General features: G+C 42.8%; 1 protein-coding gene across 2 annotated transcripts; it reads left to right on the top strand.

Moving 5' to 3' along the window:
• Positions 1-221: 221 nt before the first annotated feature.
• HNRNPU (heterogeneous nuclear ribonucleoprotein U) lies at positions 222-13,636 on the top strand (the record flags this gene model as incomplete). Of its 2 annotated transcripts, none has more annotated exons than XM_081997505.1 (14): positions 222-933; positions 1,997-2,108; positions 2,237-2,310; positions 4,688-4,827; positions 6,335-6,434; positions 7,522-7,634; positions 8,037-8,300; positions 8,532-8,651; positions 9,153-9,281; positions 9,644-9,812; positions 10,345-10,584; positions 11,033-11,235; positions 12,314-12,385; positions 12,793-13,636. In XM_081997505.1, 14 exons carry the CDS (start codon positions 222-224, stop codon positions 12,844-12,846), a joined length of 2,502 nt encoding a protein of 833 aa, XP_081853631.1. In that variant the 3' UTR covers positions 12,847-13,636. The 2 variants fall into 2 exon arrangements, with proteins under 2 accessions (XP_081853631.1, XP_081853630.1); XM_081997504.1 differs by having other exon boundaries at positions 222-969; positions 2,000-2,108.
• Positions 13,637-15,507: the final 1,871 nt, after the last annotated feature.

Below are 15,507 nucleotides of genomic sequence, written 5' to 3'. Positions count from 1 at the left end.
GCAGTGCTGCGTGCTCGGCCCCGCGAGGCGCGTCTCCCTCGCGAGCTCGGTGAAAGGATTTGGCGCCAGGCGGGTCCGCTCTGCAGCTGCCGCAGCCGCACGAACCAGCCGCGCCACCCACCTACCGCCTCCCGCCGGGGCCTCGACCCAGAGCCGCCGCCGTCCGCCCCAGCCCAGAGTCGTCCGCCCGCCGCCCCAGGGATCGAGCCGCCACCGCCGCCATGAGCTGCTCGCCCGTGAACGTGAAGAAGCTGAAGGTGTCGGAGCTGAAGGAGGAGCTGAAAAAGCGGCGCCTCTCCGACAAGGGCCTCAAGGCCGAGCTCATGGAGCGGCTCCAGGCCGCGCTAGACCAGGAGGAGGCCGGCGGGGGAGGCCCCGCCAGTAGCGCAGTTGAGCCTGGCAACGGCAGCATGGAGGGGGAGGCAGCCGAGAGCGGCGGGGGCGCCTCGCAGCTCCACCAAGGGGGAGGCCCCGACCAGGCCGCGGCCTCCACGGCGGAGGACGACGACGAGGAAGGGCTGGAGGCCGCCGATGGCGACGCCATGGAGCTGGGCGAGGAGAACGGCGAGCGGGCGGGGGCCGGGGGCGGCCCCATGGAAGAGGAGGCGGGCGGCGAGGAGGAGGAAGAGGAGGAGGAGGAGGATGAGAACGGAGACGACCAGGGTTTCCAAGAGGGGGAGGACGAGCTCGTCGACGAGGAGGAGGCCGCGGCAGGGGACGCCAACGGTCACGGGGACCAGCCCCAGCCCCAGCAGCAGCCGCCGCCGCAGCCCCAGCCCCAGCAGCAGCCCCCGCCGCTGCTCCAGCCGCGCGGCGCCGCTAAGGAAGCCCCCGGCAAAAGCGCCGGTGGCGCCTCGGGGCCGGCGGCGGCGGCCCCCTCCGGCCCGGCGGGCCCCGCCAAGCAGCAGCAGCAGAAGAAAGCGGAAGGCGGCGGTGGCGGCGGCCGCCCCGGGGCTCAGGCCGCCGGGGGTGAGTGTGCGCGGCGGGGAGGGGGGAGGAGGGCCGTTAATCCACACACACACACCCCCCGCCCTGCGGGGGGGGGGGGGCGCAACGGCCAGGAGGGCGGTTTCCGGGGCGCGCGCGGGAGGGCGATGGCGGCGCGGGGAGGGGGTGTGGGTTGTTCCTCCCCCCCCCCGCGCGGCACCGCGTGCTCATCTCCAGGCGCCGGCCCGGGCCGCGGGCGGAGGAGGGGGGGTGGGGGTCCCGTGAGGGGCCGTGGCGCGGGGCCGGCGAAGGAGGAGGGGCCATGGCGCGGGGGCGGGCGGGCGGGCGGGGGAGGCGCGGGGAAGGGGCCGCCGCGCCGGGCCCCGCGGGGGGGGGGGGGGGGGGAGGGCGGTGGAGGGGCCGCTGGGGCGCGCTGTATTGTGCTGAGGAGCGCTCGGCGGCGTGACGTCACTTCCGGCCTGGGCGCCGCACGGGATGGCGTTGGGAAGGCCTGGTACAATGGAGGCGGGAGGAGGCGGAATCCCTTCCCTGCAGGCAGCCGGGCGGCCCCACGCGGGGCTCCCGCCCGGGCCGCCGCGCACGGCCTGCCGAGAGGAGGCGCAGTCGTGCGGGTCGCTCGGTGTCCTTGCCAGCGAGCGGCCGGGAGCGCCCCGCGGTCGGGGCGGGGGGGCTGCGTGTCTGGCGTCGCGGGAGGGCTTTTTTGTCCGATTTTGTTGTGAGGGTTTTGGTTTTTTTTCCACCGCTTGGGAGCGGTCTGGCTTTTCTGTGGGAATGTTGACATCGGGGACTGTACCAGCTGCTGCGTGGTGTGGTGGCCGCTTCTGTCGCAGGTCAGAGATGATGTAGCAGACAAGTTTTTAACCTTCTGAGAAAATTCGAGATAGGGGTTTTTGTCCTGGTACAAAGCAAAATTCTTCTTTAGGATATTACTGCTTTTCTTGTCCTGTAGGTTCTAACGGTTTCCAAAGTTGGACTTGCTGTATAGGATTTTATTCCCGATTAAAGAGTTACTTTGTGTAATTAAAATAAATCATTAATTCTGTTGCAGGAGATGCTAAAACGGAGCAAAAACCTGGTGAGAAAAAGAGGGGAGTGAAGAGACCACGTGAAGACCATGGCCGTGGATATTTTGAATACATTGAGGAAAATAAGTACAGCAGGTACATAAACTTGACGTTGGGCAGCGTTTTGTGAATGACAACAAGCAAAGTACAGAGATGCCTATTTCAACAGTGAAAATACGAGTAGCTTTATTATCTTTTATTTGTTTTGGTTTTGTTTTGTACAGGGCCAAGTCCCCTCAACCACCTGTTGAAGAAGAAGATGAACATTTTGATGACACAGTGGTTTGTCTTGATACTTGTGAGTAAACATGCTTTCCTTTACTTTGGAAAGTTGTGGTGTTATGCTTAAACCCACACTTTCTGAAATACGGGGTGAACACGTGTTGACTTTCATAACAAAGTAACTTTTTTAAAAAAAATCAGAAATGGTGCTTCCACCCTGTTTCAGTATACAAAAGAACAGAAGGATATATGGGTCTTTATATTAGCAGTAATAAGCTTGATTTTCCCATGAAGTCTGTGATTTTTTTTAAGTTTTCTGAAGAAATACTAACCAAAATGCTGATCTAGTATGGAAACTAAGCTGGACAAGTTTAGCGTAAGCATAGAACACCCTGGAAGCAGCTTGAGAAACTAATTGTATAGCACGTGAGCTTTTCCCTTCAGAAAGTTCTGAGGATCAATAGTGTAGGTGGTTACAGTAGTACAATTTGTGAAGTGATTTTTCCTGCATGACTTGCTGAGACCCTGTTCACGTACCAACCAGTGGAGTATTTTTTTTCTATGTTTTCTAATAATTTTAACAAAAAAATCAGGCAAGGCCTCATGAAAAATTACCCATTCATGCAACCTGGGAGTTTGCGGGGGGCAGGATGTTGGGATGTTGTGATTTGTGCAAATGGGATGGCAGAGACAATTGGTTGCAAGGACACGGAAATTGATAAGGACCTGCAAACAGTGGAGGTTTTTGCAACAGGCTGTAAATGTTACTGTGATGTACCATGACTGGGGCAAAGTTGGCATTTGTTTTCTTCAGGGTAAGTATAAGGACTTAGTGCACTATTAGAAAACTTGAATAAGTGATGCTTGAACTTGTTGGATTCTTAGTGTCATGGAAGGAAGGCTTAAATTTTGGCATTATCTGGCATCTTTGCCAGTAGTTCCAGGTGGGGTTTTTTTCCCCAAGAAATCTTGGGAAATGGAAGGAGGTGTTAGCTTACAGCCACATAAATTGCTGAATATGCCATCCTTGACATTTTGGTAACTAAATCTCAAGTTTCTACCTGCTAACCTGGTGAGTAGCCACCTTTGCGGTAGCCTCTGATTTTTCCCAATAACTGAGTAGTAGCTACTTTCCAATATTGCTATTATTTCTAGTAGAAGGTTTTTCTAAAGTATCAACAGATAGCTTGGAGACCAGAATCCAACATAGCTTTAAGTCTGAATTGTGTAACAACTTGGCGCTCTCTTTTCTGGACCATAATGATCCAGACATATAAGAGGTTTAGCACTCTTAAGTGCTTTTTATTACCTGTGTCTTACAAGGAAGATGTAACTTCAAATTCTGTTCTCATTTGTTGTTCTAAAAGTAACCTACACAGGTGGGTTTCTTTTGTATGCTTTATCTGGTTTCAATGCCACAAATAAAATTTGGGAGTACTAATGAGAAAACACATGAATACCAGATATTGTAATTGCAACTGTGGCTGGCTGTATGCAAACAAAACAAGATCTCATGCATGAGAGTTACCAGTAATACAGGGAAGACTGCATTTCTGTGTACTCTGGCAGCATGCAGATTTTTATACCAGGGCAGAAGAACTTGCTGCCTGCTCATTTCGCTCCTTCCTTCTAACCGTCAAAGAGGTTTGGAGTTTCTTCTATGGATTCTTTGCTCTGGGGAATTGAAGTGCTATACCCTGCACCTGTGTTACCATTTTGCATTGTCTTTTTGAAACCTACTAGAAGACTAATTTGAAATTTCATAGTCCTGTGGCTCTGAAGATGTCTGTAAAACAAAGATTCCTCTTAAGTTCTTAGAGCGATAGGTGAATTCATAGTGTAGATTGTGTTTCTTAAGTGAAGTAGGTTCTCTTACCACAATCTGTGTGCTTAACCTATCCGCACTTGACTTAGCTGACTTCATTTTAATTGGCTTAATCTAATTGGACTTGCTAATTGACTATATTAACCAAAGGCAGTACTACTTTCAGTACTTAAAAATACTTGTGCTCCTATTTACTTCTCAGCTCAAGGGGTAAGATGACTTCAAAAATGGTACCTAGCAAATGATGCAGAGAGCATGATGCAGAGTCCTTTGCTTTATATTGGTGTAAGTCTCTCAGGTAACTGACAAAAAAGATTCAAATAGATGAGATAAAATTCAGGTTTTTTAAGCAGATGGGAAAAAATAGAGGGAATTTGGTGACAGAAGTGAAGATAGCACTGTGAAAATTACTCTTGTTAGCTAGCTTTCCCTAAGATTTCTGGCTGAGCTTCAGCCTGCAGCTCCATCTAGGTATGTGCTCAGTTGCTTTCCTGAAAGATGCTGAGCACTTGCTGGCGGTTTGCCTTAAAAATCACTTTGAAAGCTGAAATCGCCTTTAATGCATAAAATTGGACAGCTGTACTTTATCTTGTAATAAGAGTAAACAGAATGATTTTTATGTCAACAGATAACTGTGACCTGCATTTTAAAATCTCAAGAGACCGGTTTAGTGCTTCCTCTCTGACCATGGAAAGCTTTGCTTTCCTTTGGGCTGGGGGGAGAGCCTCCTATGGAGTTTCTAAAGGCAAAGTCTGCTTTGAGATGAAGGTGAGTTGAACTGATGTTTTACGGGAGACCGTTTTGCATGCTTAAATATAATATTGTTTATACTTGTCAGGTTTTTTGGACTTAGTTGAAACTAATTCAAGTGAACAGGACTTTCAGAAGGCCTTTTATGAGCCTGTGAAATGATTCTTGGTAAAAGATGGCTCAATTTGCAAAACTTGTTCCTCTTTTACAAGAACTTCCAGTTAACCAAGAAAAAAAATCTAAAAAGCAGCTTGCATTTTCCCTGAATGGGAAACTTCTGGTCTCAATTTTGAACCAAGAATTTTCTTTGGCACTTCCTGCATCAACACTTGAAGAATTTTGATACTCGCTAGTCAGAAGTTTGCCTGATTACAGAAAGCTTTTTTTTTTAAAGGGATATAAATTACCCCAGCAGAATTTTCTTTTCTGTTCCTACTTGGTCTGTGAGTTTGATGTGCTCTAAGCAGGGATTTGGGCTAGATGACCTCCGGAGGTCACTTCCAACCAGAATAATTCTGGCTTGTGTACATAGTGAATGTGAGAGCAAGAGTTCTCCTAAAGGCTAAGAATGGCAAAGAGCAGTCAGCCTTGTAATAAACAGATTTCTCCAACTTCTTAATGAAAGAATAACAGGAGGCATAAAGCTTGCCTTTTTTTTGCCTTAGCGATGTTAAAGGCTTCTTTGCATATGATGTGCCTGTATATATAAATGCTTACTCTGTTCTCTTCCTCTAGTACTTTCAAATCTAACCACTACCATGATGAGTGTGTAGTGATCCTGTTCTCCGTGCTCTTGCATTGAGTTTGTGTCTGTTGGTACCTATAACTTTGGAAGGGTGATGAAGTGAAATCGATGTCAGTATTTATTGCCCTGTTCACTCTCAAATCGGTTTCGCTTCAGTCACCTGACTCATAGTTGTGGAAACTGGTAGGATGCTGATCTGTTTTTTTGCTTCAGTTTGATGAAGTTTGTGAAGGCAGTTATAAAACGGCTGGTTGTCTACAGATTCTAGTTTTTAGGTGGGTTTTTTTTGAATCTGGTTATGTTTTTGGAAGCTGGCAACTTGCCCTGGAAGTCTGCTTACTGTGGAAAGGAATGAGTGTCATATTTTCCCCAGTCTATGTAAAACATTTTTTTATCCATTACCACATTTTATTGGCAAAGCAATTTACTGTTAATCCCAATTTTACGGCAGTGATTTTTTTAAAAAATACTTAGACATTTTGTTTGTGACTTTAATACAGTATCAAAAGGATTAAGGCTGTTGGCTACTGAGAGGGACTGCTATGACTAAGTGATTTGAAAGTTATATGGTATCTTGCATCTTCATTGCTCAGACAGGAGATGTAACTATTTAGTCGTTGGCTTGTGGTTTCACCTACTTAAGCATGCTTTATTTTTTCAGAAGGTGATTACTCAGACTTAGCAAAGATTTAATCAAAGTGTAAAGGTTCCAGATGTTACCTTAGTGTTTCTTGTGTCTAATAAATACGACATACCTTTTAACGAATAATTTAAAAATAGGTTACAGAAAAGATTCCTGTTAAACACCTGTATACAAAAGACATTGACATACATGAAGTGCGAGTTGGCTGGTCACTGAACACAAGTGGAATGTTGCTTGGTAAGACTTAACATTTGGTTACTTTTGTATTATTTATTGTGGATGTGGTTGAAGTCTTGCATCATTTTTTCTTATGCAGATGGGAAAAGCCTAGTGATTGTAGTCCATGTGCTCTGAGAAGTGGTCTTAACTTGAATCGTTCACTGGACATGGTGCCAGAACATTTATTACTGGGACCAAATAAAGTTGTTAAGTATTCAGGCCTGTAAAGAGTACATGATTTGAGAGTTAATGCTTCCAGTGGTCAAGTATGGGTTGTGGAAAACACTCCTGAAGACCTGACAAGATTAAAGATTTTGCCTTTTCGTGTAGTGTGGTAGGAAGGGGGGAGGGGTGCCCTTTTTTTTTAAGGGTGGGTGTGGTATAGGGTTTAACCAATGAAGAAAAAATCCTGGATAACTGTCATTCTTTTGGCTTTGGGAGAGAATCGTCATTTCTGAAAGTAGCTAGGAAGAAAGAAGTACAACTTCATTAGATATATGGGAACCGATCAAAAAGGTATTTGTAACTAATACCTGCTGCTAAGACATATCATTTTGGGAAATGTATATGAATTGGTATGTTCTGACATCAGCAGCGGCTTTTTCTAGTTAAGTACTTAAGTTCCACCGGAGTCCTTGTGTTTGACACTTCCTGTTAGCTTGTTCCTTGCAGCTTCATCCTCAGCTGTCGCATAGGCTGAATGTCTGCTAAACTCCCATTAAAATGGGGAGGGGTAAGTGCTACTGGAGACTAAATTCAGAAAGCCTTTCTGACTAACTACATTACAGGTATACGAGTGCATAATTAGGTCTTCAGAGTTTACAAATACTTACTCATGTCTTTATCTGCCAGTTCAGCTTTATGTCAGCATGTATCTGGAACCAGCAGCATAAGGCTCTTAAAACGGGGATGGGAGAAACACTGCTGTTCCATCTCAAGTGAGAGTATTCTTGACTACAAGAATGAGCTGTTTAGGGGTGTAGCTTGTTCTGGTACTGATAAAAACGTTTTGAACAGCTGCTTACTTAAGTACCTGTAAAGTCATTGTATTTCTAAGAGATACGTAAAAATGCCTACTTCTAATAAGTTTAAATTATTTCTTCAGGTGAAGAAGAATTTTCTTATGGGTATTCTCTAAAAGGAATAAAGACATGCAATTGTGAGACAGAAGACTTTGGTGAGAAGTTTGATGAAAATGATGTGATTGGATGTTTTGCTGTAAGTTTTCACTTATATTTTTCTTTTGAGGAAAAACATTCCTGAATTTTTAGACTGCTTTGATGTGAGAACCAGTAAATCAAATACAGAAAAACTTGGAGCAAGACAAGTTTTTTAACATAGTACCTGCTACTTCTACCTCCTCCTTATCAACAGTGACTGCTGTCAACACATTGAGATTTCTTATTCAGACAAATGTCTTTAGAGCCTTTTTAAAAAATCAGATCTTAAACAAGATCATCATTGACAGTAACACATTTTATGAGAAAACTTTTAAGTAGTTCCTTTGTTACAACTGTGTTTCAGTTGAGTGAATATAGCCAATTTAGTGAAATTACTAATATAACTTTATAGAGCAAGGTGAGTAATTTTGTCCAAACTAATGCTTTGTCTGAAAACCAGAATTTTGATGGTGATGAAGTGGAACTCTCATATTCCAAGAACGGACAAGAGCTTGGTGTTGCATTCAAAATAAGTAAGGAAGTTCTTGATGGGCGGCCACTCTTCCCACATGTTCTCTGCCATAACTGTGCAGTTGAGTTCAACTTTGGTCAGAAGGAGGAACCTTACTTTCCTGTACCTGAAGAGTATACCTTCATTCAGAAGGTCCCACTGGAGGATAGGGTCCGAGGACCAAAGGGACCTGAGCAAAAGAAAGATTGTGAGGTAAGGTTTTTTTGTCAATCTCAAAGTTGTTGAGATAGATGAACATAAGTGGTGGAGTTTAAGCAGACTGTTACACAACTCTGACCTTTTTGTTTGGGGGCGGTAATACTTGGTATCCCCTGACTCTTCACCCACACGCCCACCACTCGGTTTCCATTAGGCTTGCTGGTCTGTTGCATATTAAAGAAAATCTTTGAACTAGTATCTCAAGTATAGAACCTGTCGTCATAGGTGGTGATGATGATTGGCTTGCCTGGAGCTGGCAAGACTACATGGGTTACCAAACATGCAGCAGCAAATCCTGGGAAATACAACATTCTTGGGACAAATACTATTATGGACAAAATGATGGTAAGTGATAATATGGCATTTTAGTTGTTGATATCTTAAAGATTTGCTGTAAATCCAAGGTCTTTGGCTGCCATGTGGCTCTTTCGTATCAAAGAGAACAGCTACTGGTTAGCTAATGACCACTAAAGACTTTTCCTGAGCTGCTGCTCATACATGGCACATCAGGATTCTGAAGCTTTTTGTGGTACTATAGAAGAAATAGTCAACTGTTCTTGACCATTGAAGTGATTCTCTTCATATCACTGTCTTCAGAACAGAACATTTAGCTTTGAATTAGTAATGTGATGAGTATACCTTAGATCTGGCTGTATTGATTCACCTAGATTCTTTGTTTATAAAGCTCTGTGTCTTAGGGAGGCTTTGGGAATTTCAGTTACGAGTTTGTAGCCATGGCCTGGAATTGAACAATCCTTGAAGCAAGGTGAAAAGCATTTATTTAGCAAATAAAAATGTCAGACACATGTATGAGGGCTACTTTAACTCTGGGAATTCTCTCCCTAGGTTGCAGGTTTTAAGCGGCAGATGGCAGATACTGGAAAACTTAACACGCTGTTGCAGAGAGCTCCACAGTGTCTTGGAAAGTTCATTGAGATTGCAGCTCGTAAGAAGCGGAATTTCATTTTGGATCAGGTAGAAGCTTCAGTGAAAAATGGTTGAGGAAATTTGTTATAGGCTGTAGTGCAGTAATTAAATGGGATTAAAGTTACATTGTAATAGCAGTTGTTTCACTTACTACTCATTCAGGGGACACAAAGTTGAAATATTACTACAAATGCTTGTCTGAACTTCTCTGGATTTATGGGATGTGGGAGGAATAGTGTTTTAACACGTGGATATGAGCTCGTAACTTTGCATTATGCAGCATCTTTATGTCCAGTTATTTGTAAACTTCATTGCAAGCTCTTGTAGAGGTGAAGTCTATACACCATAAGTTGACTTCCTTAACTCTTACAATGACAGCTACGTGTAGTAAGTTACTGCATTTTTTTCAGACAAATGTGTCTGCAGCTGCGCAGAGGAGAAAAATGTGCCTGTTTGCAGGCTTCCAGCGCAAAGCAGTTGTTGTTTGCCCAAAAGATGAAGACTACAAGCAAAGAACACAAAAGAAGGCAGAGGTGGAGGGAAAAGATCTTCCAGAGCATGCAGTTCTCAAAATGAAAGGCATGGAACATAATCCTATACTGTGTTTTAGGATGCTGAGTATCTGTTTAAAGGATTAAGTAAACGTGAATTCTAAAAAATCACTTTATCTTAAACAGTTGTACTTAAACAAAACTGGAAGACTATTGTAACTTGTAGGACAACACTATATTGTGTTCCCTCTGCTGCAGTCCTTAACACTACTCAGTTATGCTGATATGCTTCATGCAGATGCACAAAGCTGTCTTGGCATAAAGTGCCCTATATAAGTGACATATTTGGCAGAAACTGGTATTCTGAGTGGAGGCTTATAAAAGAAAAAAAGATATAGGCAGAATGTTTTCAAGGTTTGGAACAGTACTGGCAACTCCATGAAGACCTGTTTGTTTCTTTTGTCACTGTTATATTTCTTAAATGCTCGAATTACGTAATCTTGTCCCTATGCTGAGGGAATGCAGGGGGTGGGAGGAAGAATGGGAGAAAGGTGGTTAAATTGCGGCTTTGATTGTAGCTGAATGTAGATGCTGAATACTCAGTGTTTTTGCAATTATAGGGAACTTCACATTGCCAGAGGTAGCAGAATGTTTTGATGAAATAATCTATGTAGAGTTGCAAAAAGAAGAAGCTCAGAAGCTTTTGGAACAATATAAAGAAGAAAGTAAGAAATCTCTTCCACCGGAAAAGAAACAGAACACTGGCTCAAAGAAGAACAAGAAGAGCAATAAAAATCAATTTAATAGGGGTCAGAGAGGACGTGGAGGATTCAACATGCGTGGCAACTTCAGAGGAGGAGGTGAGCCTAGAAATAAGGCTGTAAATTTTGGAGGTTGCTGCTGCTAGGGGGGGAAAAAAGCTTGTAGTACTTGCATTTGCAACTATGTAGTGGGGACCTTGATTTCAACTTCAGTCACTTCAAGTTATTAGTGCTAGGTAATTGTCCAACTTTAAAAGTGAGGATTGTCAAAATCCTGGATTACACTATTCATGTGGTTTGAGGCACAGCTTCAAGGCTTTGTTAGGTTTGGTGTTTGCTTGTATACCAGACTGGGGGGCGGGGGGGGTGTGTGCATGGTTAAACTACCATTTTTCACTATGACCAGATGACTTTAATCTTTGCATTGAAATTTTTGCACTGAATGTGGGTGTCTTCTATACCATCATTGTTTTGAACAATAATGTTCAGGTAAGAAATACTTAAGACCTAACAATTACTTGATTGAAGTAACTCTCTTTCTCTGCAGTCCCTGGCAATCGTGGTGGATACAACAGGAGGGGAGGCAACATGCCTCAGCGAGGTGGTGGAGGTGGTGGTGGTGGTGGTGGCAGCAGCGGTGCAATTGGCTACCCGTATCCTCGTGGCCCTGTCTTTCCAAGCAGAGGTGGCTACTCAAACAGAGGGAACTATAACAGAGGTGGAATGCCCAACAGGGGAAACTACAACCAGGTGATGCTTGGGGCGGGATTTATTAGTTGAACTGCAGTACTTTGGATGGTGGTGCTTGAAAGGTATGGTGGCTGTGAATAGCCACAAACTTGGTTGTGGCACTACACTAATCCCACACTAAGAGGCCTAGCTTTCTAGTTTAGTGTATGTGCTCAGGGCTCTGAACCTTGCTAAAGCAGTTCTGATGCTGATGTGGGGGTTCCATGTTAAGACTGTACCTCTGTCCTGTTAAAGATGAAGATTTTTAGGGCATGTGTGTGAAGGCTTGTATTTGATTTTTTTTTTTTTTCCCCTCCAAATAGCAGTAACTGTTTGGCCTTAGGGCCAAGGTGTGTCTTTATCAAGCATTTGGGGAACTTTCTGAAAATCGCTCTGGAGAGAGTCTTTGTTTTGGTATCTGATATCAAACATAACTAGTAAAGACATAGTAGCTTAGGTCTTAACTGATGGAATATCAGTGGAAGTATTTGAAAATGTAATTTGGATTACTGAAGAGCCAGCAGATGGAGCCCAAGCTAGTAAACATGGCTCAGGTTTGTCTAAGACTGACAAACAGGGGGAATGCAATGTTTTATCTACTAGTATCAGTGTCCCTTTTGCACCATAGCTTTTATTTGAAGCTTTGTGGACTAGCTCTTCTATTATCAGTTGTATGACCCATATCCTTTTGTCTGATCAGATAGCACATCCTTGTAGCCACTACAGCCCTTCCTAACTAAAAATAGGCAAGCTCTTGTATTTTTAGTTGTCCTGGTGCAGTTTAGCAACTAGAAATAGGGTGAGTCGAAACTGAATTAGCCAGCTTTCCAGACCACTGACAACTACAGTTTGAGCTGTCTTATTAATTCTGAGATTCTTGCCCTGTGTTTAAGAAGCAGTTACTCGGGGGGGAGGCTTTTGGTATTCTAGTGGTTTTAGGGATGTTTTTGTTTGTTTTTTTAACCTAGGCCTGATAACCTTGTATTTGAAAGATTCTCTATGGTATGTGTTGTTTTGGTGGAAATAGAAAGATTGGTATTAGTACACTTCTGAAAAATCCGTATAGATGAAGTAGTTAAAAACTGTTATCCTCTTACAGAACTTCAGAGGAAGGGGAAATAATCGTGGCTACAAAAACCAATCTCAGGGCTACAACCAGTGGCAGCAGGGTGTAAGTAGTTGTAACTTGACTTTTTCACCGATTGTTAACTTGCATGTTTCAAAGTTGTCTGAAATAATTAGATGTGTAATGAAAACTGGATAGCAAAATCTTCTAAAGCCAAGTAATATCACTATAAATAGTTTTCTGTGCAAAGCTTCATCTGGCTTGATGGTCTTGATATATCAAATGTCAGCTATGGCTTATCAGTCTTAATGGTATGTAGTATTTGGCTTCACGTTACTACTGTGAAGTGAACTTAACTGCCTTCAGTTGTTTAGGAACTTGATGCTATTTGAGAGGACTTTAATCTTCTCAAGTTCCAGGAGAACTAGTTGTTGGTTACATTTCTTACAGGAAAAGTGTTTAACCATTATGTGATTACAGGTTAAAATTAACTATTTATCCATTTATTGCAGCAATTCTGGGGTCAGAAGCCATGGAGTCAGCATTATCACCAAGGATATTATTGAATACCCAAATAAATGAACTGATACATATTTCTCCAAAACCTTCACAAGAAGTCGACTGTTTTCTTTAGTAGGCTAACTTTTTAAACATTCCACAAGAGGAAGTGCCTGCGGGTTCCTTTTTTAGAAGCTTTGTGGGTTGATTTTTTTCTTTTCTTTTTTTTGTACATTTTTAATTGCAGTTTTAAAGTGATTCGTAAGAGAACCTCAGCATTGTGCACGATTAAGAGAATGTGTCAGTATTTCAGGGTTCTACATTTTATCTGTAAAATGTGACTTTTTTTTTACCACAACAAAAGTAAAACGTTGCTTTGTACCTGGTGTCTTTTTATTAAAGAATTTTCTCCTTTTTCCCCATCCCCCAATTTCTAAGAAACAGTCGTGAGTCATGTCACAATACGATAGAAACGTTAGCAACCAGATTCATACAGAGGCTCCTTAGTAGCCCTCGTGAATACCATGAGATCATGTAAAGCTCCATATTACACTCCATCCTCCCTATGAAGTTTCTGGGTGGGGAGGGGAGGAGGGGGAGGTAAAAGTTTCTGGCAATAACTAGGACTTTTTTGTAACATTTGGAACTCAATAAGATGTTGGGGGCAAAGAGGAAACCTGGGGCTAAGTAGTGAAGGTGGAGTGTATGTAGAAGCTCTTAAAGTTGTAAAACTTGGTTGCATTATTTGTGGAGGCTCAAACTTGTGAAGGTACAACACCATAATTTCTTTTCCATTTGTTCTGCATTTTGATTCTGAAAAGAAGCTGGCTTTGCCCATTTCTTATTAAACAAAACTTGTTGTAAATCCAGTTGTCTAATGGGATCTATATGAAGTTAGCTGTGTGTCTGTATAACTCTTTCCCCACAAAATACTGTATACCTAGTGTGCTTGTAGTAGTTGCTCCACCATTTTGTAAGCTAATGAAACTGTGAGTCACCCATTTTATATCTAATTTTTAATCATGTCAATTCTCAAATGGGTGTATCTCCTTAGCCTGCTGATTCCTTTTCTCTTTAAAGAAAGTGGGTGGAGAAATTTAACTCTAGACGTTTGTTTGCAATAAAATAAATTCATTTTACTCTTGTTTTGGGATTGTTGCCATCAAGGTCTAAAATCCCTTTAAGACTATAAAGAGGAAGAGAATGTGTGAAAGTGATGTTGGACAGTTTTAAACTCCTTACTGTGTACATGCTGAAATACTTGTGTTTCTTTAAAAATCTAAATTGGTGGTTGCTCTGTTGGAGATACATCATGTGTATAATCTCACAATTTAACATGGTTATATGTATAGGGCAAAAGTCTTTAGAGTTGCGCTTGCATCATGAAATCCAGTTAACCTATTTATTGTAAAGCAGGCATTAGGGAAGGAGCGGGGGAAGAAACTGGACAGGGAATAGGATAGGAGGAGGGCTGTCATGGAGAATGAAGTCTGAAGTTGAATGGAGAGCTTCAATTTGTTTTAACTGCTATTTTGTTGAGGTTTTATGCTTTTGTAAAATTTGTAGTGGCAATGTTAGCTAATGATTTCCTTGCATTTTCATGCCATAAGACAGGGGAAGAGACATAACCGTCCCAAGTTGGACTTGTGGTACACGGCTGGCGCCTGGGCGTTGGGATTGGCCTGCTGAGTCCCTCATGGGGGTGCACAGCCCAGCAGAGGCTGTGACGTAGGGTCAGTGTAGTGTGCTTGGAACTTTCTCAAATGTTAGTTGATTCCTAATGGTCTTCAGAAGTAAAGATCAAGTTGTGTTGCTTTTCTAGCTGTTATAGCAGATGCCATTGCATATTGACATTAAACATTAACAGCACCACCTCCTTGTTAATATTGCTTTAAATCATCATCCCTTTACTTTGAATGAGAAAAATGTAAATGTCTTTAAAGAAACACTATTTAATGAACTAGAAATATGGGGAATCCAAACCCAAAGCTGTTTTGCTGAAATGGAATTTTCTTTAGACTTGAAAAAAAGTTTAGTGTAATCAGTCCTTTTCCCTTCTACCCTCCTCACAAGAACTACCACTTTGTACGGAGTGCTGATCTTCTGCTTATTTTGGTACTCTATAAAATTATATAGTCTTAAACTGAAATATAAGAGCCTACACTTACTATATGGTTGTAAAGCTTGTATTTTAATTCAAGAGTCTGGGATGTTTTGTTTCCAATTCTTCAATGTATGGTGTTTAAAAAAAAAAGCTACACACAAGAGGAAGTGCTTCAACTGTCTGTCACACTCAGCAGAAACAGATACTCCTCTTTTAAGACTATTCTTGTATGAAAAAAGCTGTTTTGAGAGAAGTTCAGCAATATCTGTGCTGCCTGTGTTTCTGAGGTACAGAATTCCAAAAAGCTTTGACATAAGCACCCCTGAGGCAGGGGTAGTTCAGTTCTAAATGCCTCCCCACTCTATTGTGAAGAGCAGAGCCCAGCACAGGGCCAGGCTGTGTGTCTGCTCAGCTTGGGCCTGTCTGCAGGAGAGATGCTCCCTCAATTTACTTAACTGGTAATTGTTGGAGAAGGGATTTGTTTTGCTGTATGAAAATGGGTTGCAGAGAAAAGCCATCACCTAGAAAGTCACTAATACTAAATCACTTAAATTTGCAGGTTTGTGTTTAAAAAAAAAAAAAAACAAAACATAGCTGATGGCTACAGAAAGGGGAGGAAAGCACA

The sequence above is a fragment of the Phaethon aethereus genome (assembly GCF_964289735.1).
Source record: "Phaethon aethereus genome assembly, chromosome: 3".
Taxonomy (NCBI): domain Eukaryota; kingdom Metazoa; phylum Chordata; class Aves; order Phaethontiformes; family Phaethontidae; genus Phaethon; species Phaethon aethereus.
Note: the sequence above shows the minus strand (reverse complement) of the source record. Positions and strands in the feature narration are given on the sequence as shown.